The 25,595-nt window shown below is 44.7% G+C and overlaps 1 protein-coding gene across 2 annotated transcripts in view; it reads right to left on the reverse strand.

The window, feature by feature from the left end:
- MAP3K9 (mitogen-activated protein kinase kinase kinase 9) overlaps positions 1-25,595 on the reverse strand; it is a 72,705-nt gene that overhangs the window by 16,922 nt on the left and 30,188 nt on the right. For both annotated transcript variants that reach the window (XM_024568377.4, XM_024568376.4), the window contains exons 3-6: positions 14,475-14,655; positions 6,446-6,594; positions 5,130-5,305; positions 1,299-1,539 (exon numbers count right to left, since the gene is read on the reverse strand). In XM_024568377.4, coding sequence (XP_024424145.2) covers positions 1,299-1,539; positions 5,130-5,305; positions 6,446-6,594; positions 14,475-14,655 — 747 coding nt within the window. The remainder of the gene's footprint in view (positions 1-1,298; positions 1,540-5,129; positions 5,306-6,445; positions 6,595-14,474; positions 14,656-25,595) is intronic.

The following is a 25,595-nucleotide window of genomic DNA, read 5'->3' on the forward strand; positions in this document are numbered from 1 at the left end:
ATCATTCTCCTCACCTATCAGAGAGGTACAATAATTACAGCTGCATGTTGGCACCTAAGTCTCCCCCTAGACCAGGGGTGTCAAACTCATTTTCACCAGGGGCCACATCAGCCTTGACGTTACCTTCAAAGGGCCGAATGTAATTTTAGGACTGTATAAATGTAACTACTGCTTAACTAGGGACAAGGAGCTCGGCATTGCAGCCAGGTAGAAACAAGGTGCCGGGCTGGATAAAATAAGGTGGAGGGCCAGATTTGGCCCGTGGGCCTGGTGCTTGCCACCTGTGCCCTAGACTGGGATCTCCCTGAGGATGGGAACTATCACTTTCCCGGCGCGCAGCAGTATGCTGGCACATGCTGGATGCTCAAGAGGTGCTTAGAGACTCTGTTTCCTGAAAAGAAAAAAAAAAAGTGCAACAAGGACACCACTAAACGGGTCCCACAAACACATTCACTGACTTTCACTAAATGAATTCCCTTGCCTGTACTGAAGCCACTTTTAATTTTTAAAAATTGATTTGAGAGAGAGGAAAGGAGAGTGAGAGAAACATCGATTTGTTGCATCCGCTGACTGATGCACCCTTACTGGTTGATTTTTGTATGTGTCCTGACCAGGGATTGAACCTGTAACCTTGGAGTATGGGGATGATGCTCTAACCAACTGAGCTACCTGGCCAGGGCTGGTTCCTTAACTTCTACTTAGCTTGCTTCCTGGGGCCTTAAGAACTCTAATCTACATACACACTTGAGCACCCATCTCCTTTCATGGGTACACTGTACCCCACAAGATTCTAATTCACAGTTTCATTTTTTTTTGCATTTTCCCAAGAGTGTGCCTACCACAAATGTACTTGTATTCAGCTGATGTGTTTCTGAAAGGGTGTGTAAATCAAATTCTTATACATTAATCCTCCTTAAGATGAGTTATTTTGCAGAGACAAGAATTCTCTGGCTTCACACGCACATAGTCTGGAGTTTGTGCTGCCCCCAATTACATGCTTCCTTCTCTAGGTGTGCCTAGCTAGTGGCCATGCTTCTAGCAGTCTGGCCCATGCTTGCCTGTCAGGTCCCTCACCAGTCTGTCTTCCCTTCATATTCTGCGTTTAGTCTCAAAAATTCCCCTGGAGTGGGGTAGCTTCCACCGGGCCAGTCTTTCCACTGAAATAGAATGGCCCTTCCTAAACTGGCTCCCTGTTGAGTCTCAGGGTCCCTTTTTCCAAGCTCAGCCCCTGACTCCCAGCACCCCGCCAGGCCAGCCCCTGCCCTGCTCCCACCTCCCAGCAGCCCGTGGGCACCCACCGGAAGGGAGGCTGATGCGGTTTCCATCCTTGAGCTTCAGCCGGCTCTTCCGGAACTTGCCCTTGCGTTTCTTCACCCGGGGCTTCTCCTGGCACAGCTGGTGGATGATGATGTTGAGCTCCCGTTCTAGGATGTCGATCTCCCGCTCGGCCAGCTCCTGCTCGCGGCGCCGCAGCAGCTCCTCCTGCGTCTTCTGCTGCAGTGCGGCCCGCGTCAGTTCCTCCTCCCAGGTGCGGAGCTCCTGCGGCGGCAGGACCATCGGTCAGGGCCCAGGGGCGAGGTCCAGCCTGGAGAGGCTCCCACAGTGCCCATACATCAAGCCCCCACACAGACGGCTGCACAATAGTTAGCTGGTAAATGAACCCTTGACCACCTGGTTGGTGGGAAAGGCAGGCTCAGAACAGCCACACTGAGGATACAGCTGGAGTAGTAGCCACAGGCCACGTGGGACTGATAGTTCCCCGTTGCTCCTTGATTATTGATTAAAATCACCTGTGACTTAGGAAGGATGGGTTGGGTAGAAAATATAGTATGTAGTTAAATTTTATAGACTTGGTTCTATTTTAATTTTCTTCATCAAATAAGAAAATTATTTTTAAACCAGAGGTAACAATGTGATCTAGCTTAAAATGTGCCCACTGTAAACAAATCGCCCTCCAGACATCACCTAACATTTAAATAAAAGTGAACAGACTTCCAGCGTGGCTGTTCACTGGGTGAGTGAATCCATGGAGGCATCTGCTGGGAGCTCTCATCTTATCTCACAGGAGAACCATTTGCCCTGGGAAGATCGTGAGGGCGCAGCAGAGAGGAGAGAGAACATTTCCTGACGCCTGTGCCAGGCACTGGCTCTAGAACCATGCCACATCAGGCGGGCAGAACCTCTTCCCTGCCCCCCTTTTCCCTTCTCTGTGAGGTTAGCAACAAACCCAACCTACGAAGAGATGGGACCTATAGAATCAGAAAATAGGAGAGAAAACAGGAAGCAGAGCAAAGCATGGATATAAAATTTTAAAATATGAATCCTAAACTGTTAATAACAGATACTCCAGGCCTAGGACTAAAGTAGGGTGGGGAAAGGAGAAAATTTAAGAAGGTTTGATGTCAGTAACCTGAGAGAATCATGTTTAAAAAGTTTCTTCAATAAAGAAGCCAGAGCAACACTTCTGTGGTCAAAACCTAAAATTCTCAGTGATATGCTCCACTAGAAGAAGTCGTTCTGAATTAAAACAAAAAATACTGTAGATAAGTAACCTAGAGCTATATATATATGTGAACACAGATTGGGGAAGCTGAGCAGCAGGTAGAGAGGAGAAGAGAGAAGTGATGGGAATAAAATATTCTGCAGGTAGGAGCTTTTCACTTGACTTGTCCTCCATTCCCAAAAGAATATCAAAAGAACCACAAAAGAAACAGAAAGAAGAGAAATGAGAAGAAGCTTAGCACCTAGAAAACTGTCTGGTACATGGGAAGTACTTAGTAGTTGCTGAATAACTGTTGAGTCAATGAATGAATGAATGAATGAGAAAGAAGACACTTTTATAAATGCAATCCTTCTTTACGGAACATAGATTCATCATAAGCATCTACAAGATGAGCTTGAACTTTTGAGCTTCTCCTTTGATGAACTAAGCTCCAAAGAGATTAATCGTGCACCTTCCAAATCCTTGGCTTCCCTGTCCCACTACTTTGTTTTCACCATCAGGAAGACAAAAACATATGGAAGATTCAGAAAAGTTATTACTGATTGGTTGATTTTGCTGCTAAATGGGAAAATTGAACAGTTCAAGACAGTATCAGCCTCCCTAAGTCCGTTCTCCTGCATGCTCCCATCTAAGGGATGGTTTGAGTCCAAGCCCTTTCCTTTAAGGGAACTCAAACCCCAGTCCAGAGACCAATCCATGGTCACAGAGCCTAGAAGCAGTAGGTTGAGCCTGAAGAATAACCTGAATCACATAGGAAACCAGGACATGTACAGAGTACTCGCCTATGGCACCATATACCTGGAAGACCCTCACACATGCTAAATCCCCTTCTTGTGGAACACCTATTCAGGGATCAACTTCACAGTATACAATCCCCATCTCCCACATACAATAATGTAAGAGGAATCCCTCCACAGAGAAAGCTCATTATCCTCACTTGCCCAACTATGAGCCTAGTAATGAGAGGCATCGCAGCATGGTGGTTAAGAGCAAGAACTCCGGAACAAGCTGCCTGAATTGTGGCCTCGGGCAATCCAATACGGGCCTCCTCTATGATATGGAGTTAAGAACGCCGACATCACAGGGTTGTATTCCATAAGATAATTATTATCTTATTATGTAAGATTATGTAAGAATTCATATAAATGAGTTATAACAGACCATGGCACATATAACACACTCTATGAATGTTAGCTCTTATGAGAACAGGTTTGCCTTTTCCTAGTAACTCCTTATTGACAAAATCCAACTTTCATTTTTCTTACTGGCTGGTACCCTTATAATTTCATTAATCAAAAGAAATAACCAAGAGTCAGTGATGCTGTAATCTGAAAAAAGGCCAGCCGCTCTGTGGTTCTTCTATTTCGAATAGCTTTGTACTAGGAACAGCCTGTTTTAATCATTCTGCTCACTGGCCGGTACAGGTCTACCCTCTCTCCCCCCGGACCCCTAAGCATGCGCCACAAGCTCACTCCGTTCCCCTGCAGAAGGTTTGTGGACTTGTCAAACAGTAGGAAGTTTAGGACTGCTACACTGAATAAAGACTTCCATCTTTTTAAATCAGCTGCAGAAATGACGTTTAAGTCATTTGTTTAGGGAAACAATGATGACACTGGAAAGAGGATGGTTTTGGAATCGGAAGACCCAGGTTGAAGATCCTATTTCCCTACTTACTAGACAAGTCACTGCCCCTCAGCTCTGAGCTGAAAAGACAACACCTGCCCTACATGCTGGTGGCAGGGGCCATAAGACTCCTGGATAAAACGCATGAAAAGGTCTTATCAGACCTTTCAAGTGAAAGAACTGGGAAGTCACGAAGACATGTGTAATTTTAGTTACTATTATTATCATATTGCTTCCCGAATTCCCATAGTGGGGAGTGAAAAGGGAAAAAGAAGGTAGCCAAGTCTATGTACAGACATCCCTCATGCCCCTGCCTCTGGGGCACAGCCGCTTTCATGAGCTGCACCTGTGTGGACTCTCGCTGTGCCAAGGGCATAGAGAGAGGAGGGGACCTTGAAGGAACGGCCACCAAAGCAAAAAGATGGATCTCTACTTGGCTAAGTTTCTGAACTCCCCAGTTGGTTTGGGCTTTCAGCCCTTTTCATAGAAACATGAAAAATGCCAAACATTTTCAGACCCGTGATATTTTTAGCCCATATGCTATTTCTGATTCTGATACCAAAAGACACTGGCAAGATGTTCTGATAAATGTTCTCAACATTGAAGTATCCCTGTATCAGGTTAACCTCTAGAAGTCCATTGCAAAACGAAGAAACCTTTCTAGAACGCTTTCGTATTTCCAGGTACGAAGGTGTGACACCACGCTGGTACTTGTCCAGAGGTGCTGTCCCTCCAGTTTGGACAATGAAGACGTTGTGCTCAAGGAGACCTTTGATCCATGACTCTCTACTTATCCCTGCCATAGCCCGAAAAGAAAGAAAAATTCTATACCATTTCAGGTCACACCTGAGGCCTGGAGAATTCTTTCCACGCAGAGCCAGGAAGGAAAGAACTGCCCTGTTGGCACAAACCAAGCAGGAAGGTGGTCATGCCAGGATCTGTCCGGAGGCCCCAGTAGAGAAGGTTCACTGATTCAGTGCATGCCTTTATCTTTTTTTCTTACCTTTTCTTTGGCCCTGAGTTGGTCAAACATCTCCTGAATCTCATGTTTCCAGTCATCCTGCAGGCAGTGGAAGGAGTCCTTGGGCATTTCAAAGAAACCAGACTCCTCTATGGTAGTCAGCTGGTCCAGGATACTTGTGAAGGATGGTCGTGAATGGGGGTCGGGATTCCAGCAATCTTCATGGAGCACGTGAGCAGACAAAAAGCATACATGGACAGAGGCAAACTTAAGATTAGGATACTGTGTGATGTCATTTCCCAGGAAACTACCTCTCCTTTTATTCTTCAGGAGACAGAGACTGGGATTTAGGTCCACAAACCGGACCTGGGAGGTAAAGCAAGGTGCTCAACATCACGATCGCCAAGAGTGAATTTGAAAAGAAAACGCAGCACTTCTGCACCCATCCGACAGTTCCTGTGGATTCGGCACAAGAAGAGCAAGTCCAAAATTCCCCTGCGTGCAGTTCCCTCCCACAATTTATCAAGTTACTCATGATTCCAGTCCTCACAATAGGTAACACCTTGGCCCTCAGTTTCCCCAAGCACTGGAGTGGGAGTCGGGAAAAGTGAACTCTTTCTACTCTCAGCTCAGCCCTAACTAATGGAGTTTAGTTACCTATCCTATCCACTTTGCCTCTCTCAACTTAGGATTTCTCACTTGCGAAAGTGTAGGATTTGACTACATGTCTTTTAGAGTTCCTTTCTTCTCAAGTTCTCTTTATTTCTATACGTAAGACACTCAGAGGTCCTGGAGTAAAAGTGCTATTCCTCCTTAATTTGTATTAAGTAGTAATATAGTAAAATACCACAGTGCTTTTCAACCTTTTTCATCTTATGGCACACATAAGCTAATTATTAAAATTCTGTGGCACACCAAAACATTTTTTTTGCCTATCTGACAAAATAAATAGGTATCATTTTGATTCATTCACACTGGACAGCTATTGTTGTGTTGGCTGTTGTCATTGTTTTATGTAACAATTTAAGGGAAAGGAGGTCAGTGCCCCTGACTAAACAGTAGGTATTGCATGCTTTAAGAATTCTTGTGGCGCACTGGTTGAAAGCCACTTTAGTACTGGATAGCAGGCTTTGGTTACCAAGTCGACATCGAAGGTCACTGGGGATGGGCAGAAGGCACACGGTATCTATGACATGAACATGGCAGGGTGCTGACATCATCTCGGAGCAGCTCTTCCAACTCCTTGAGTGACTAATACTTCGTATCTCCTCTTTCAGTGACTGATCTGGCCAGAATCTATCGAGTGCTGATGGGCAGGTGAACTGCCTCCAGCTTTGTTCCGGCCAGGGCTCACTTACCTTCCATGAGTTTGGCAAAAGGTTCTGGGCACGTAGAAGGGATGGGAAGGGCGAGCTTGTTCATGGCCACTCCATAAGCGACTGCTAAGCCATCGATTCCTCGGAAGGGCACCTCACCAGTCAGTAGCTCCCAGAGCAGCACCCCATAGCTAAGGAGAGGAAGAAGACAGGAGCCACATAATCCCCACAGGTGCAACTTCTCTGAACTAGCTCAGGAGGCCTTGCTGAGCATCCCACATTCTCTCCAGCATGTAGGGAGACTAACAAAATAGACATACTAACGTGTTATAAAAGGGAGACCATGGGGCCTACTGGCTGGAAGCAAAACCTCTGGAGTCAGGCACACTATGTTTCAAAGTGCATTCCTCAAATTCCTCACCTGTAAAGGGCCAATAACACTGGCAGCCTCTCAAGACGGTCATGAACTTAAGTGAGCTACTGTAGTGTTTAAATCAGTGCTCAAGGGCCGCAGCTAGTCTGCTGTCGATAGTGTTAATGTAATAAACTGGGAGAAGGGGGAGCCCCTCCAAACACATTTTTTTCTGTTTAAAAAAAATTTCAGCTTTAGTCTCAATATACATTTTTTTAGCTTTACAAAAGCAGAGTGCTGACCACGCCAAACAAACAGGGTTTTTTTTCCTGTGAAAAATCTCTTTACTGCCCACTAGGAATAGATTCCTGCCCCCATCAGTGAATCCTTTATCGGCACCTCTGTCTCATGCAAAGGAGTCAGCTGCACCAGGGTGGCCTGCACCGGGACACAGTGCAGATCATCACCTGTGAGCCTTCAGAGTCCCCTCCTGCCCTTGCAAATCCACGTGCAGCATTTCTTCTCACGGGCCCTGGGAGTCACAGAATGAGGAGCACAAAGCTAATGGAGTAATTACTTACAGATTCACAATCAGAACCAGACAAAATTATGGAGCCTTCAATCCTTCCAGGAATAAGTCAGGACAAGAAAATGTAAGGCCATGAACAGGTGGAACTGTGGCTCTCCTTATATTTTCAACACAAACCTCAGAAATTTGAATACACATAAGTAGTTTGCAACCAACAAAAAAGTCCTATGAATTAAAAAATAAATGAATGCAGTATCTATTTTATCGTGGTAACCTGCATGCGCAGGGTGCTATGCTATTTACAAACATCATCTTGAATCCCTACAACAAACCTGCAAGATGTTTCATCACCACTTTGCAGATGAGAAAAGCAAGTTTCAGATAGGCTTAGCAGCACAGTATGAAGGGTGTACGTAAAGTAAGTCATGGAGGACCCTGGACCCACTTTCAATTCGTTCTCTCCAGAATGCCCTTCTACCATTTCTCCGCCTGGTGATAGTCTTTCACACTAATAGTCTAATAGCCTTTCAAGATTCGATTCAAATGCACCACCATTTATTCATTTAGTTTAAACATCTACTAAATATTTATTAGGCATCGAGCTCAATGCCAGGCACTGGGATACAGGATGGAAGATAGAGATCTAATCCATGAAGAGATTAGTGAGAGGAATAGAAAAAACATAGATTGGAATACAGAGAATGAGTCACAACAGAGGTACTATGAGAGCATTAAGGGGGATCATCCAACCCGGACGAGGACAGGGAAGAGATGGCTAAACCTTGACTGCTGAGTGAAGGAGGAGTCAGTGCTTCAGAGACAGGGATCAGCATGTACAAGGACATGAACTCGCCTTGAAAGAAGCCCAAGTGGCCTGGCAAGGCTCCAAAGAGCAGCAATGTGCCGACCAACGTACTGGACATGGGCATCCCTATAGATGGACCCTCAGTGTAGCCTGGCCAGTCTCCTTGGACAGTGGCTTTACCTCAGTGGCCCCCTCCAAATACTATTGTTTTCTTTATGTATCTTGACAGAGTAAAAGCCTGGTAGACAGTTGCAAGTCTTGTCTTGTCCTGTCTAGACAAGGAGTCAGATTTTGGAGTAAGGCTGATGGAAACAATTGGACACTCTAGGAAGCCTTCCCTAACACCCCCAGGCGCTACTCAGACTTCATTTAGGCTGACATGTGTTATAGTTGTTTGTTCACTAGCCTATGGGCTCCTAGAAGGCAGGGATAGTAGTTTTCAATCTGCATTCCCAGGGCCTTGCCCAGGCCCTGGTACCTAGCAGGCCCTCATACAGTGAGGGAGTTGGTGGATGGGTGTGGCAGTACGTGGTGAGGTGGTCCTGCAGGGTGCACTGGGTGTCCAGAATAAGCCCAAATACCACCACTATTATACTTCCAGCCAAAGCTTTAATGTGACTCACCCAGACAGTGGTCATGCTGGGTAGCTTCTACCAAGTGACCTCTAAGAATTCTCAGCACTGCTGATTAGATTCCTAGGTTAGAGGGACTTTCATAAAAGCCCAAGTCCCAAAGAACCCCTCTCTTCCATCCAGGCAAAGACAGCTGGTGTCTGAAACCTAACCACCTGGAAAGACAGGAGAGCGCTTCCAAGGTCCAAACACGCGTCCTCTCTGTGTCCTCGCACAAAGAGGTTTTCAGTGATGGTTTTCGCGTGGAGCCCCAGGTGACCCAGAGATGCCTCAGGCCACCTGGGAATGGAAGGAGCCAGGCACCCACCCCTCCCAGCTTCAACAAGGGCAGCTCTGCTCATGCCTGGCTTGCTTCTTTGCTCTCCGGCATTCCATTCCACTTGAAGGGCTCTACAGCTAAGTGAAATAAGAGAACTGCTGCTCAAGAAAGACTGAGACAGACTTGAGTGAAATGCCTGCTTTACCACTTACCAGCGGAGTGACCTCGAGAAAGCAAGCTCACGTCTCCAAGCCTCAGTTCCCTCGTCTGTACAACAAAGACAAGCATCTCTACACCTCACGGGGCGTTGCAAAGAATATGTAACAACTTCCCCCGACCCAGAAGTGACCATCTATGGCTCGCAAACACTGTGTCTCCCCTTGGCAAAGACCTGAAATGAGGAAGTGTCTGGTGGGAGTTGGGGAGAGCCCACCGTGTCTAGAGAGAGCCTTGTTGAAGGACACCAGCCTTCTGGGAACTAAACCAGTGAGGGTTTTCCTCTGCCAGTGTTCCCGTTCAATTCTGTAACAGAAGGTAGGCGATACAAATGCAGTCTTGGTATTCCTTTCACAGAACAGAGTCCAAGAAGGAAACTGGAGAAACACACATCAGTTGAGTCTGAGCCCCAAGCAGAAGTGGGCAGAAGCCTGCAGATCTACCCCAGGCTTAGCCTACTTCATTGCTCTCCTGGGACTGAGGAAAGGTCAAGAGGGCCTTTCAAGACCATTTTCAAGCAGCCTGGAAGTACCAGCTAAAACACTGCCACGGAGCCCCTCCCCCACAGAGAACTGCCAGCTCCCACAGCCCCAGCCTCGCCAGTGATTTCCCAATAGTCCTCCTGCCTAACCCCAAGCCCTCAGGGAGTTCACCCAGGAGTCATTAATTAGCCACCTCCCGAGGTACAGTAACCCTTTCCACTGTTTGGTTTGGTCAAAGGTGGGGGAGGGATGTTTCCTTATTTTCAGCTTGAAGAAGAAATGCATCAGAGGCACAGCAACTACATACCTGAACCGGACCAGGACTGTTTTCTTACTAACCTGTGTTACCTCTAAATTAGAAATAACCTGTTTATTAGGGATAACTGTCAACTCAGGGGTCCATGCTCTGAAAGGACAGGTGCCCCTTGAATGGGCTCCTGCACTTGGTAATCAGCCGTGACCCCACATTCGGGAACCACACTGTTTATCTTTGGCAAAGACAACTGAACTTACCGTATGTGAAAGCATTGTAAACGGTAAAGTAACATACAATTCTTCTTGTTGTTAACTAGGCCCTCTTTCAAAATGATGACATATTTACTAGCACATATATGTAATGCATACATTAATATTTTTGGCAATGTTTATTGATATGCTCATGTGATATTATATTTTTAAAAGTATCTTAATAAACAGATCTCATTTTAAAGGATGGGTGGATGAGCATGTGAATAGGAATAAACACACCAAAATATCAATAACAGGTTATCTTTAGAAGTCGGTGATTTTCATTTGTTTATCTCTATTTTCTAATTCTTTTCTATCATGAACACATTTTACCACTGTAATTTAAAAAATTTATAATGATCAAAAAAAGTCTCCATTTCATCCCCCACGTACAGGCAAAGGAGGTCAAACCCGTACAGCCCTCAGCACGGAGCCTGGCCTGCAAGCATTTGCAGGCGGTCAACGCTGTTCCCAGTGTGTGTGCATTGCACAAATAGCAACAGGCACAGGTTTCCTCCCGGCGAAGACGCAAGATCATTTGCAGCCACCTGGATGAGGAGGCTCGAGGAGGGAGGGATAAAAGGTCCATTTAATGGGTTCAATAGATTGTGTCCTAGAAAGAGATACTGCACCATGGAAGCTCAAAAAGCTGGAATGGAACAGGGAGAATTATATTTTTCAAACCACATTCACCAACCAATCTGAGACAGGAAGCTTAAGTCCTGGGAATAATTCTAACCTAGAGACCAACCGGCAGGGCAGACCACGTGACAAATTCTAAGACATCTCATCCAAAGGTCTGCTGATTGAAGTTTACCTCCAAGCTACTCCCTTCAGATAGTAGAATAACATCATCAGATGCCTCTCACCTGAGGCCCCTCAAGCCTGCTTTCAGGATCTGTAGTTTAAGGGCAAGACCTGGAGGTCCATCTTGGAATGAGGACGCTTTGGGTAAAAGTTGAAAGGTCCTGCCTTGTCCCTTCCACAATGCACAAAACACTGAAATGGCCTTGCCCTTCTTCGCCTGCCATCTCTCTCACTGTGAGAAGATCCTGCATTAGGCACTTGGGTTTTCCCTTCCCACTAAGAATGCACCTGGATAACAGAGGCAATTCTGCTCAAATCATTGTAGCAGCGGAAAGCTTTGGAATGTGTGACAGGAAAACTTGAATGAGTTCAGGGTCAGGCTGGGAGAAGAGGCTAGCAGAATACAGAAAGTAGAAAACAATCATGTGGCTGAGAAGTCTTGTCTTCCCATGAAGAAGAAAGGTAAGATGAAGTTGATTGTGCTAAGTGGTTTGTTGAGTGTTCCCTTGAATCCATTCTCTCCTTCTTCCACAGTAAGAGGTTTAGCTGGGTGCCCAGTGTCCAGCTACAGCCTACATTTGTCTGCCTCCCTGAGGGCCAGGGGTGCCCACATAACCCAGAGCAGGCACTGGGGGTGTGCACAGAGGAGAGGTGCCCAACTTCTGGGTCATCTCCAAATTAAAGACAAACTGCTTGCCACGCATAAGCGCTCTTTCCGCTTTTCTGCAGACTATCATGTAGAAGTAACAGTCACTCAGATGTAAACATTCAGACGACAGCAATGCGTGGAGGGCCCCGAAAGAACCTGGGTTCCCAAATGACCTCACAGGGTACAACTGCCCCACCGGCCTGGACTAACTGGACTACTCCTTAAAGGGAATACACTTCCACCTTACTTAAGCCACCATATCTGTAGGCTTTTTGTAACAGCAGCTTAGGTTAGTTAATATATTAACTACTCATATCAGCCTATGGGCAAGCAATGAAAAGTATTAGCCTGAAGCATAAGAAATTGCTGTTTTTGTAGGTCAAAAACAGTGGAGTGTCAGTATATAGAGCAATCTAATGAGATCTGGTCAGAGATTTTCTCTTTTTCTTCAAACTGTTACTTCACCCTGTAATTAATGTGTGTTGAAATAAGACTCAACATACAGAAGCTATAAAACATCATTGAAAGAAATTAGAGGCCTAAATAAATGGACAGATATCCCCTGTTCACTGGTTGAAAGATTTAATATTAAGATAGTAATACTCTCCAACTAGACAGCCACATGCAAGAAAATAAAGTTGGACCCCTATCTCACACCACATACAAAATTACCTCAAAATGGATCAGAGACCTAAATTTAAGAATTAAGATTATAAAACTCTTAGAACAAAACAGGTATAAATCTTCATGACCTTGGCTTAGGCAATGGTTTCTTAGATATGACACCAAAAGCATAAGCAATCAAAGAAAAAATGACTTGGACTTCCTCAAAATTACAAATGTTTGTGTTTCAAAGGATACTATCAAGAAAGTGGAAAAAACCCCACAGAATAGAAGAAAATACTGCAAATCATGTATCTGATAAGGGACTTGTGTCCATAATATATAAAAGTATTTCAAAAGTATTTCAACTTAAAAAGATATGTATCCTCATTTTTTAAGTGGCAAAGGATTTGAACAGACATGTCCAGAGAACATATAAAATGGCCAATAAGTGCATGAAAAGATGTCCCACATCGTTAGTTCTCAGGGAAATGCAAATCAAAACCACAGTGAGGTACGACTTACTATGCACCAGGATGGCTGTAATCAGAAAGACAGACCGTACCTAGTGTGAACAGGATGTGGCAAACTGGAGCTCTCACACATTGTTACCGGAAATGTAGAGTGGTGTGGCCAATGTGAAACACAGTTTGGCGGTTCCTCAGAAAGTTCAACGTAGAAGTACCATGTGACTCAGCAATTTCACTCCTCAGTATATACTCAAGCAAACTGATAACATGTTCACACAGAAGCTTGTACACGAATGTCCACGGCCAAAAAGTGGACACAACCCAAATGTCCATCACCTGATGAACAGCAGATAAACAAATTGTGGTATATCCATAAATAGAATATTATTCACCTATTAAAAGAGTGACGTTATGACACATGCTAAAACACGGATACACCTTGAAAACATGACGCTAGATGAAAGAAACCAGTCAAAAAAGATATGAACCCACATATGATATGAACCCATTTGTATGAAATATCCAAAATAGCCCCACAGAGGCAGAAAGTAAGCTAGCGGTTGCCAGGACGGGTTAGGGAATGACTGCTAACAGGTGTCAGGTTCCCTTTTGGGGCAATAAAAATACTCTGAAAATAGATATTGGTTATAGTAGGTTGAATGGTGGCCCTAGAAAATTCTGTCCATGTCTTAATAGCCAGAGCCCGTATTTGGAACAGTGTCCTCTAGAGTGTCTGGTGGGAGGGTGGCCCTGCGGACACTCATTGTAGACTTCTGGTCCCCAGACTATAAATTTCCATTGTTCTAAGCCACCGGGCTGTAGTAGTTGGTTATAGCAGTCCTAGGAAACTAGTATGGTGATTGGTATAAAACTTTGTAAATTCACTAAAAACCACTGACATACATCCTAAAAGGGTAAACTTTATTGTATATGAATAACAATATCAAGAATGTTATTATTTAAAATACACACAAACACCCAAGTTTACTTTACAACACAACAGGAAACAACAACTTCATAGACTGAAGTACAGTGATAACCTACAGTCCTCTCCTGCATACCAAGGTGATGCCACTGTCTCACAGCCGCGAGGATGCTCGCTCGCTCTGTAGATGCTCCTCCCATCACTGGGGACGAGAATTTTAGTGACTTGTGACCTCTTGGGCTGACATTTACTAGGGGGACATGTCTGGTCTGTGACTCTGCATTTCTGGGGGCATGCTTGAGACCTGTCTTTCCCCATTTCCATATCCATATTCAACAAACAGACTAAAAAGGTTAACCAGCTAACTGGAAGTAATCATTTCCAGCCCACCAAGAAAAAAGAGACAGCACAAAGAATACTTATCGCCCAGGAGCTACTTATCAGCCCGGCAATAGGAACTACTATTGCTATGCAAGCCAGGGTGACCCTGGTGAAGGTCTCCAAGAGTGACTGAGTGCCCTCACCACCCAGCAGTCAGAGATGGGAGTACACTTTCCCCCAAGACTGTGTGCATCTTCCCTGGGGAACCATCACCAACAGAGAGGGTCCTGCACAGACGTGCATTTGCCACAGCACTGGAGGGGATTTCTGTGAGATGAAGACTTTGGAAACTGCCTCCTGGCAACGTGGGAATTCGTGTAGATTGCTCTAAAGGGGTCACTTAGACCTACTTGGGGTTCTTGGGAGTCTATGCAACCTCAATTCTCCAAGTCCTGAGTGTGTGCACAGCCAAAATAGAGCTGGGGAACACTGATCCTGCACCTCTGGACCTTACCTCCACACATCGCTGCCTTTGGAAAACATGGAGGCACGGATGACTTCGGGCGCCATCCAAGCATAGGTCCCTGCCGCACTCATCTTGGTGGTTCGGTGCCATTCCCGAGCCAGGCCAAAATCAGTGATCTTCAGAATCTTGTTGCTCAGGTCTCCATTCTCCACCTTCTGGAGGATCAATACTAGGCAAGGAAAGGGATAACAGAAGAAACCAGAGAGTCTGCATTAATCACAGAGGAACCACAAAGTACAGAGCCCTCCTGCCATCCACGTGTCCTTCCCTGCAGGCTCCATCACGCAGCTACCACGGACTGACTGATGGTAGGAGCCATCACCTCTTAAACACCTGCGATGCATCCATTTTTATGCCAAGTCTTTGACAGGCATTATCTCCAACCCTCACAAGAGCCTTATGGGGTAGGTACAACTGCCATCTCTGTTTTACAGAGGAAACTGAACTACAAGCACCACTCAATAAATTTTCCAAGGCCACCCAACTAATAGGCCAGGACTGAAACTCAGGCAGCCTGACTCCAGAGCCTTCTCTCTTAACATTTAAACCATATGGCCCATTCGCGCCCTAGGAAAGGAGCTGTGTGGTCACTGCTTACCCTCCTTACGAGGGGCTACTTGTGCTCCCTGTCTGCCAGGGCCATGACCACTCTCAGACCACAAGGAATGGAAAAGCATGTTTTCAAGATTTCAGTGTCTGAACAGTTTCCGTGAACTATTCAAGTCACTTTATTTAAGGTCTTAAGAAAACACACTTGGGGACAAAGAGACTTCCCCTTAATCCAGGAACTTAACCTTACCCATCAAGAACTGGCTGACAGGGTCAGAGGGCACACACACATGTGTTCACTCCTACGATGTTCTCTGTGAACATGGCCCAGGAAGAAAGAACTGGCGCAATGAACTGCGCCCTGTCTCCCAAGGTGTAAAGCACCGTGGTCTGGGAGCCATCCTGGCGTTCCTAGGACAGCAGCTGAAGCAGCCACCTCACCCACAAGACGGTTCCAGTGGCCAGTATGGCCTTGTGGGAGCCTATCTCCCCCCAAAGGGCAAAAACACTAAATGACTACAGTGCTGTAAGCCAAGCCAAGGAACTCTGCCTAAGGGAGCAGTTGTCAAACTCCCTGGATCTGTGGAAGGCAAGCCTCTATTTTCACAAGAGGGATGTAAGGCCCGGGACCAATACAATCTCCTGTGGTCCGGATGCTGAGCCATGTGGAATTCAGACTTCTGAACGCAGGATTTCAGGGAAGGAAGGTTCTCTCCGCCACTCAGAAAGGGGGTCAGGGGGGTCGGTTTTAGGGCAAGGGCCTTAGGCAGGTCCCTCAAGTCACACAACTGTACTCTTCCTGCCGTGCCCCCCGCCCCAGCAAACGTCCACTGAATTGTTACCACACTGCAAGGACACTGGCCGAAGATCTCCAAATCCTAAATGCTTCTCAGAAACCATCAGTACAGAGGGATTACAAGCAGCCACAGAGCTAGAGGCACAAAAGGAAAGAGTGCCAGCCACTCCCTAGATCTAATGGACTAAGACTCCTTCCTCCGCACCCTCTCCTCTGACACACCCCTCCTGAGCTTCCATCTCCCGAAAGAGTCCAAGCCTCTGAATGCTTGGGCAGATTTAAAAACACAAAAAAAACAACCTCTCTCCATGTCTGTCATCTGATAAAAATCTTTTCAGACCCTTCTGTGTCTCTCTCCCCATCCCCGTGAACAGAGAAAACAGACAAATGTGCACTCAGGTTGCTGACACTACAAGAAAATGACAGCAAAGAAGCCCACTGTTCCCTCTATAGAGGGGCCACCAGCTGCTGACCATTTCTCTCTGAGCCGACCTTGAACCAAAGGTTCAGAGGGAACCCTCCCCCTTCCACAGTCAAAGCGGTTCAGTCCTGTTACCCCAAATCTCCAGGTGGCAGGGACAGGGTGCAGTGGGGAGGAAGATTAGTTTCAAGGTACTTATGGAACCATCTAAACTTCCTCATACTCTGTGCTGGAAGGGAAGGCAGAGATGTTTAGATTCTATTACAGGAAATGGATTTTTAGCAACTGAATGGCATACTGAAGATTTTTTTTTAACGGCAGAATGATGGAGATGCGGCAAGCATCAGTCTGGAGCAGTGGGTCTGAATTTGAAGGCCTGTAGATAGTGCAGGTCCAGCTCAGTTTCACCTACTCCTCACCACTCCCTGCTGTCTTACACCCAGCTGACCTCAAACATTTATCCCAATAGGGTGGGCCTCTGAAGGCAGCTGAGTTAGAAATCTCTGGCCTACGTGTCCTGCCCTCAGCCAACAGGAGAAGCTGTAATCAGAAGCCAGCTAGTTTTACAGATGACATGATACCATATGATGGGGAATCCTAAAGATTCCACCAAAAATCTACTAGAACTGATAATTTCAGTAAAGTAGCAGATTACAAAATAAATATCCAGACATTAGTTGCATTTTTATACACCAATAATGAACTATCAGAAAACTAAGAAAACAATTCTGTTTATAACTGTACCAAAAAAATACCTAGGAATAAATTTAACCAAGGATGTAAAAGACCTGTATCAGAAAATTGAGATACTGAAGAAAGAAACTGAAGAAGACACAAATAAGAGGAAGTATATACTGTGTTCAGGGACAGGAAGAACTAACATTAAAATGTCCATACTAGCCAAAGCAAGCTATAGATTCAATGTAATTCCTATCAAGAGGCGAATGGTGTATCTCACAGAACTAGAACAAATAGCCCAAAAATTTATATGGAAACACAAAAGACCCCAAATAGCAACAGCAATCTTGAGAAAGAAAAACAAAATTGGAGGAATCACGCTACCTGATATCAAACTACACTACAAGGCCACAGGAATCAAAACAGCATGGTACTGGCATAAAAACAGACACACAGACGAACGAAACAGAACAGAGAGTCCAGAATCAGCCCATGCCTGTATGGTCAAAAAATATCGACAAAGGAGGCAGAAACATATAATGGGGTAAAGACAGTCTAGTCAATAAATGGTGTTAGGAAAATTAGATATGTACCCCCCAAAATGAAACTAGACCACCTTCTTACATCATATATAAGAATAGACTCAAAACAGATTAAAGACTTAACTGTTAGACTTGAAACCTTAAAAATCCTAGAAGAAAACATAGCCAGTAAAATCTCGGACATTTCTTGTAGCAGTATTTTTCTGATGTATCTCCTCAGGCACAGGAAACAAACAAAGAAAGAAACAACCAAAATCAAACTAGTGAAGACTACATCAAACTAAAAAGTGTTTCCCCAGCAAAGGAAACCATCAAAAAAATGAAAAGACAACCCACTGAATGGGAGAATATATTTGCCAATGGTTTATCTGATAAGGGGTTAATTTCCAAAATTTATAAAAACATAAAATTCAACACCAAAACAAACAAACAAACAATCCAATTAAAAAATGGGCAAAGGACTTGAATAGACACTTCTCTAAAGAGGACAAACAGATGGCCAATAAGACATATGAAAAAATGCTCAATGTCACTAGTCATCAGAGAAATGCAAATCAAAACCACAATGAGATATCACCTCACACCAGTCAGAATGGCTGTTATCAATAAATCAAAAAACAACAAATGTCGGTGAGGATATTGAAAAAGGGGACCTTTATGTACTGTTGTTAGTGGGAATGCAGACAGGTGAAGCCACTGTGGAAAACAGTATGGAATGTCCTCAAAAGATTAATACTGGAACTGCCTTATGATCTAGCGATTCCACTTCTGGGGATATATCCAAAGAAACCCGAAACACCAATTTGAAAGAACGCATGTACTGCTGTGTTCACTGCAGCGCTATTTGCAATAGTGAGGACCTGAGAGTAGCCCAAGTGTCCATCAGTAGATGGGATAAAAAAAGAAACCTGTGGTACATTTACACAATGGAACACTACTCCACTGCAAAAAGGAAATCTTACCTTTTGCAACAGCATGGATGGACCTGCAGAGTATTATGTGAAGTGAAATAAGCCAGTCAGAGAAAGATAAATACCATATGATCTCACTTATATGTGGAATCTAATGAACAAAATAAACCAACAAATAAAACAGACTCATCGACAGAGAACAACAGACTGACAGCTGTCCGAGGGGAGGGGATTGGAGGGCCGGGTGAAAAAGGTGAAGAAATTAAGCAAAGAAAAAAAAAAAAAGAAGCCGGCTAGTAATCTTGGGAGATGGTTGCAGCCAATGATTCCCAACAACAGTGCCCCGACATCCTGGTATCAACCAAGCATCTATTATAGTAATAATTATGGCTACGACGTCTGTGAAAGCTTTATGTTTTCTGTGGTTCTTTTAAAAAATTGAGAAGAAATTCACATAGCATAAAAAGTAACCATTTTTAAAGGGAACAGTTCAATGGTATTTCGTACCTTCACAATGTTGTACAACCACCACCTCTACCTGGTTCCAAAATACAGGGTCCAACACAAATAACACCCCTTTTTTATTACAAAATCTTTTATCACAAAATCATAAGCATGTAATTCTGTAACATAACACTATCACACTCAAGCACACCATTTGACATTTTAGGTGAAATGTGCAAATTAAAACTATAAATTATGACACCCATACTATTACCCTACCCACCACACTCAAGCAGGCGCTACTTCCGCCGCACCCTGTATTTTCATCACCCTTACAAGAAAACCCCATACCCATTAAGCAACTGCTCCCCATCTTCCCCTCCTCCAAGCTCCTGGCAACCACCAATCTGCTTACTCTCTCTGTGGATTTACCTATTCTGGATCGTTCACATAAGTGGGATCCTATAGTGAGCGACACGTAGGGCTCCTGCACTGAGCGCCTTTGGAAGCTTCATCCACGTAATGCCTATATCAGTACTCCATTCCTTTTACGGCTGAATAGTACTCCGTTGCGTGGCTCGGCACGGTATGTTCATCGTCTGTCCACTGGGGGACGCTGAGGCTGTTTCCGTCTTTTGATTACTGTGAACATTTTGATTATTGTGAAGAGTGCCCTGAACATGGGGGTGCACATGTGCTTGTCTGAGCACTGGTCTCCAGTACTGTGGGGTGCACACCTAGGAGTGGAGTTACTAGGTTACGTGGTCATTCTATGTTTAACTTTTTGAGGAATCACCAAACTGTTTTCCACAGTAGCTGAACCAATTTACATTCCCAGCAGCCATGCGTAAGGGGTCCGATTTCTCCATATCCTCACCACACCGATTTCCCTTTTTCTTTTCTTTTTTTTAACAGTCATCCTAGTGGATGTGAAATGGTACCCCATCGTGGTTGGGGCTTCCATTTCCCTAATGATTAATGATGTCAAGCATCTCCTCATTAGCTTCTTGGTCATTTGCCTATCTTCTTTGGAGAAATGTCTGTTGTTTGACTTTTTGTTTTGAGTTATAAGAGTTCTTTCTATTCTGGATACCGGACCCTTACCAAATATATGATTTGCAAATACTTTTCCCTTTCTGCAGGCTGTCTTTTCACGTACTTAATACTATCCTTGATGCATAAACATTTTTAATTTAGATGAAGCCCACTTTACCTATGTTTTGTCTTCTGTCGTTCATGCTTTTGATATACTATCAAGGAATTCATTGCCAAATCCAAGTTTGTGAAGATTCACCCCAATGTTTGCTTTTAAGTTGTATAGTTTTGACTACTGCACGTAAGTCATTTACCTACCCTTAGTTAATTTGTGTATATTTTATGAGAGAGGGGTCCAACTTCATTTTTTTTTTTTGCTTATGGATATCCAACTGTCCCCATGCCATTTGTTAGAGAGGAAAGCCTTACCTTTTAAAACAGAATGGAGCCCAATTCTTCCCCAAGAAGCTTCCAGGTGGGAAAGAAAGGTTATATGCACAGCAGCTTACTCATCTGCCCCACTGGAGTGAGCGCTTGTAAGCTTCTACCATTGACAAACAGCTGCGGCAGTGGGGTTATTGTGCTGTACTTCACGGACAATTTAAGAATGCTTTACTAAAATGTAGTAAATTCCATGCAAGTCTATCTACAAACCTCACCTCTCACGCGTGAGGCAGTGGACCAAACACAGAGAACAACTAACAGGCCAGGCCCAAGTCAGTGGGGACCTGGCTAGGGTAAGGGGAACAGAGAGGGAAAGATGCATTTGAACTAAAAACCTAGTGATAAACCAGATGTAGGGACTTGATGGAGAAGGCAGAGGTCTTCCGTCTTTCAGACGAGGGTGACAAGTAGGATGGTGGTGAACCTGATGAGAAGTTGAGGCAAAGCCCGTTTGAAGAAACCAAGTTCAGTCTGGGACATAAGGGTTTTACATTAACAATAAAAAGAGTCAGTACGGAACAGAAAAAAAAATAGCAGACAACTTAAATCTCAGGCTCAACACTCTCCAAGTGAACCTGGACAAGTTTCGTACACCGGGCCCCTCTATTCCTGCTTCTACATAGTGGGGATAAAGAGTAAAGGTAACATCAGATCAATACCTAGCAGGGTGCCCGACACATGAACAGGCGCTCTGGACAATACAGCCATCATCATTACTGTTAAGATTCAGTGTCTTGCACAGAAGTGAAAACCACGGGACTTGGCAGCCCAGGTGTTGAGGTGGGAAGCCTGGCAGTCCCTGACACATAATAACCATGGAATAAACTCTTACCGTATCAATAAATGAAGTGGCTGATTAAATACTAATGATAGCTGCCCATTATGGGGCACTTACTATGCAGCGACATGTTGCTCTTTACATGATGTGTGTACAGAGGCTGACGCAGATCACCTTAGTTCATTATTAAACCGACCCCTATGAAGCAGCCATCATTATGTTTCCCATACAACCCATGCTGAAACAGGCACAGGCAGGTGAGTTACGTTACTGAGGGACGGGAGTGAAATCTGAAGCCAGATCTCAAGGGTGCTGTGCCGTCCAGAGGACAGAAAGAAACCCTAAGCATCTTTAAGGCCTATCTCAATGTCTGCTTGATCCCTAAAACGGTCGTTGATTAACTAGTGTTCACTGCTCTCCCTTTTCCTCAATCATTCCTTCAGCACCCAAAACCAATACCACATAACTTAACATTAAATACTCCTTCTAACCATGCCCACTGCTGCACGTACGTGTCTCTTCATTTCCTCTGGAATGTGACGGAATATGACTCCCAGAGGGCAAAAGCCTTGTTCTCTTTCTTCGGGAGCCCACGCTGTCTCCATTACAGGAACGAAGCAAGGGCTGGGCTCTCTGAGAGAACTGCCCCCTTGCTGGTCACTTATTCCACTGAAAGAGGACCTGTGCATCATTCTCAGACGATCCACACGATCCACTGCCCAATCCTATTTTGCCGGGTGGTGGGGCCATCTTCCCAATGTTACCAATCCCTGGGGAACTAAGGGGAGCCGAGCGTTTAGCAGGGAGGGTAATGACAGTGGAGAACGAGCAATACCTCGGCCAGGGTTCACTAGTGACTAATACGTCCAGCTGGTGCAGGTGGTGGCAGCTGGTGCAGGTGGTGGCGGGGGGTGGGGGGAGGGGGGCGGGAGGATGGAGGTGGTGGTACACAAGGAAAGATAAGCTGGTGACTCTGCCACCAAGGGCCTTCCAAAAGCTACCAAGAGGGACGGGAGTGAAATCTGAAGCCAGATCTCAAGGGTGCTGTGCCGTCCAGAGGACAGAAAGAAACCCTAAGCATCTTTAAGGCCTATCTCAATGTCTGCTTGATCCCTAAAACGGTCGTTGTAAAACAGTGTATCTTTCCAAAAGTGGAAAGATATATGACAAAACTGAACAGCAGGCCGGGACAAAGCATGCACCAATAAGGGCTCAAGTTTTGCTACAATCACTAAGATAATCGCAGTTTTCCAAACCTCAGTAACTCAAGGACATTATTCCCGATTATGTCCACATCAGGGCACCACCTAGATACCATTTACTTAGTATTTTTCTTCAAATTGACTTTTTAATAAATTCAAGAAGAAATTTTATATCACGACAAATGAAAAATAATATTCTTCTAATAATAGGTACAAATAAATAAAATGCAAATAACTTACTAAGTTTCAGTAGATCCTGCTACTGGTCGAAGCTCTGAGCCTAAGGCCTGCTTTCTTGGTTAGAAATAAGAGATTAGAACTGTTAGGAATAAAGGCAAACTAGCAGCAACATGAATCTGAGCCTCTATGAACACAGAGCAGTTGAATGACTTTCAATGGGATTCAATGGCATTTAAGACAGACCACCTAACAGGGCCTCAAGGCCATTCCCTGCTAGGGCATCAGAGGGAGAAATGAGCTGAGCAGGACGGTCACAAAGGCTCCCTGCGTCTGACCTCATCTCAGTTTGCTGGAGGCCAGGCTCTCAAGACTCCCCTGGAAATCCTAATGGCGAATGAGAACCTATCCTTCTGAGATTTCTGGTTCATTATTCCCTTCCATTAGCACAAGGGGCTCTGATTTGCTAAATGCTCACCTGGGCATCAAGGCCTTCATTTGGTTCCAATGACTCAGCATCATCTCTCCCAGATGAAGCAACTGGTCTAACTCTTGTTTTCAGGATTATGTTTTGCTTGGTTTAGTCTTTTTTTTTTAGGTTTATTGTCAAATGTATGTACACATAGAAGAGTATATATAAAACATGTATTATGGCTTAAAGAAAATAAGATGAAAACCCACGTGACCCCATCTGGTCCCTTTCTGTCACATCCCCTGCGCTCCCCCCCCCCCCCCGCCCAGACATCACCCAATCTTGACTTCTGTTATTCATTCTTTTACTTTTCTTTGTATCATTACCTCCTATGTCTACATCCCTAAATAAGACACTGTTTACTTTCAAAAAAGTGACTGAGACAAGAACAAATGCAGCTGTGTGTGCTAGTCTCCTAGGGCCACCATAAGAAATTAACACAAAGTTGGTGGCTTAAAGCAACAGAAAGTTATCCTCTCTCAGTTCTGGAGGCCAGAATTCTAGTCCGAAATCAAGGGGTAGGAAAAGCCACGCTCCCTCCAGAGGCTCCAGGGAAGATCCATCCTTGCCTCTTCTAGCCTCTGGTAGCTGCCAACAATTCTTGGCATTCCTTGTCTTAGGGCAGCGTAACTCCAGTCTCTATTTGGTCCTCTGCCCTCTGTGTGTGTCTGTCTGCGTCTTCACATGACATTTTCATGTCTGTGTGTCTACATCCAAACTACCCTCTTCTTCGAAAGACACCAATCATTGGATTCGGGTCAATCCTCACCCGGCATGACTTCATCTTCATGTGATTACATCTACAAAGACCCTATTTCCAAACAGTGTCCCATTCACAGATTAGGCAATCAACGTATCTTTTCTAGGGAAACACAATTCTACCCATAATACAGCATAACAATAAAAACATTGCCTTTACTAGAGGAAGCCTCCCAGAAAGGAATAAGCTAAACAGAGTGTTTGGTCATGGTTCCAGAGAATTGCCAAGAGCCCTTTCTGGGAAAGTCAATACGCAAGATCATAGATGAATCCTGATGATATTGGTATGTGGCCATAGTGGGGACATCTGGCAGTGGGGACGTGGGGGAAGGTGCAGATACTGGGCATCCATCAGGAATATGGTTGAGGGAGGGAGTGCCTCTAGTTTCCTACTTCTAAATTCACTATGGCCTGCCTCTGGTTCTTGGGGTTAGACAAAGAACACACTCGGTCTCTCTGGTCAGCAGAGCAAGGAGAGGTCAGCAGGGGCTTCATCGGCACATGAGCAAGACAGCCAAGTGCAGCTAAGAATCTGGAGCAGGCTCCCCAGGTAGTTGGTCCTCAGGTTAAACTGATGGAACAAGGGCAGTAGGTGAGTAGGTGAGAACAGCCCGAGTCGCACTGTCCGTCCTGTGTGTCTAGCACTCTCCTGGGATCTCCCTTCACAGTCCTCAGGGACCTCCCCCCACCTCTCTCCTGTGTTAACTCCTGTGCCCTGTACCCCACTTTCTCTTTTGACTGGTTTCTGCTCCTGCTTTGGTGGTATGTTCTCCAGTAGCTCCTTAGAAAGAAGGCATGGAATGAGCATTTTTTTGATTAGACAATTATATATTCCACCCCCATGACTGGAGATGTTCCTTCATAAAATCTGAAGGCATCATGCACTGCATTCCTAATTCCAACACTGCTGTTAAGAACCCCCGGCCATTTTGCTTCCTGCTGCTCGGTATGTGATACCTTTTTCTTTCGGGAAAAGTTTAGTCTCTTCTAAATCCCCAGTGTTCTGAAATCTCAGCGGGTGGGAATTTAGTGACTACTTTCAAATCTGAACGTTCACATCCTTCAGTTACAGGGAATCTTCTTGAATTATTTTACTGTTCATTTCCTCCCCTATATTTCTCCGTTTTCTCTTTCTCTAGAACCTCTCTTCAGATATTGGGCTTTTTAGAATGGTCCTCCAATTTTCCTATCTTTTCTACTTGGTCCATCTTTTTTCCGTTTTGCTCTTCTTTCTGAGGCAACATCGCTTTATCTTCTAACTCTTCTATTGGGGTTGTCATTTCCCTATCATGGTTTTCATTTTAAGACAGCTCCGTTTTCTTTACTGAAGTTTTAAAAGGTTGAGTGGCAAGCACACATTGTAGCTGTGTGACAGCTGCGTTTGTAACACGGGTGCAGCGGCCTCCCTCCCCCCTGAGCGTATTCCTGATGGGTCTTTTTTATTTCTCTGTGCTCTCCCGCTGTTGTCTGTTCCAGCTCCTTTGTCTACGTGTGCTTTGGTCTTTAATGCATTTTTCCTCAAAGTTATAGTAATCCTGGGTTGTCTGTTCATGAGTAAGAACCTAACTGTGCTTAGCTTTTGAAAAGGAAGTCTTTCGGTTCTAAAGGTACATACTGAAATATTTACAAAAAATATACAGGGTCCGGCACAAATAACACCCCTGTTTTATTACAAAATCTTTTATTATGAACTCATAAGCATGTAATTCTGTAGCATTAACCATATCATACTCAAGCACACCCCATATGACATGTTAGGTGAAATGTTCAAATTAAAACTATAAATTATTACACCTGTATTACCCTACCCACCACACTCAAGCAGGTGTTGCTTCTGACCCTGTATATGATACTGCAGATTTCCTTCAAAATAATCAAGGGTGGGGAATGAGCGGGGTGAT

The sequence above is a fragment of the Desmodus rotundus genome, chromosome 7 (genome assembly GCF_022682495.2).
Source record: "Desmodus rotundus isolate HL8 chromosome 7, HLdesRot8A.1, whole genome shotgun sequence".
Taxonomy (NCBI): domain Eukaryota; kingdom Metazoa; phylum Chordata; class Mammalia; order Chiroptera; family Phyllostomidae; genus Desmodus; species Desmodus rotundus.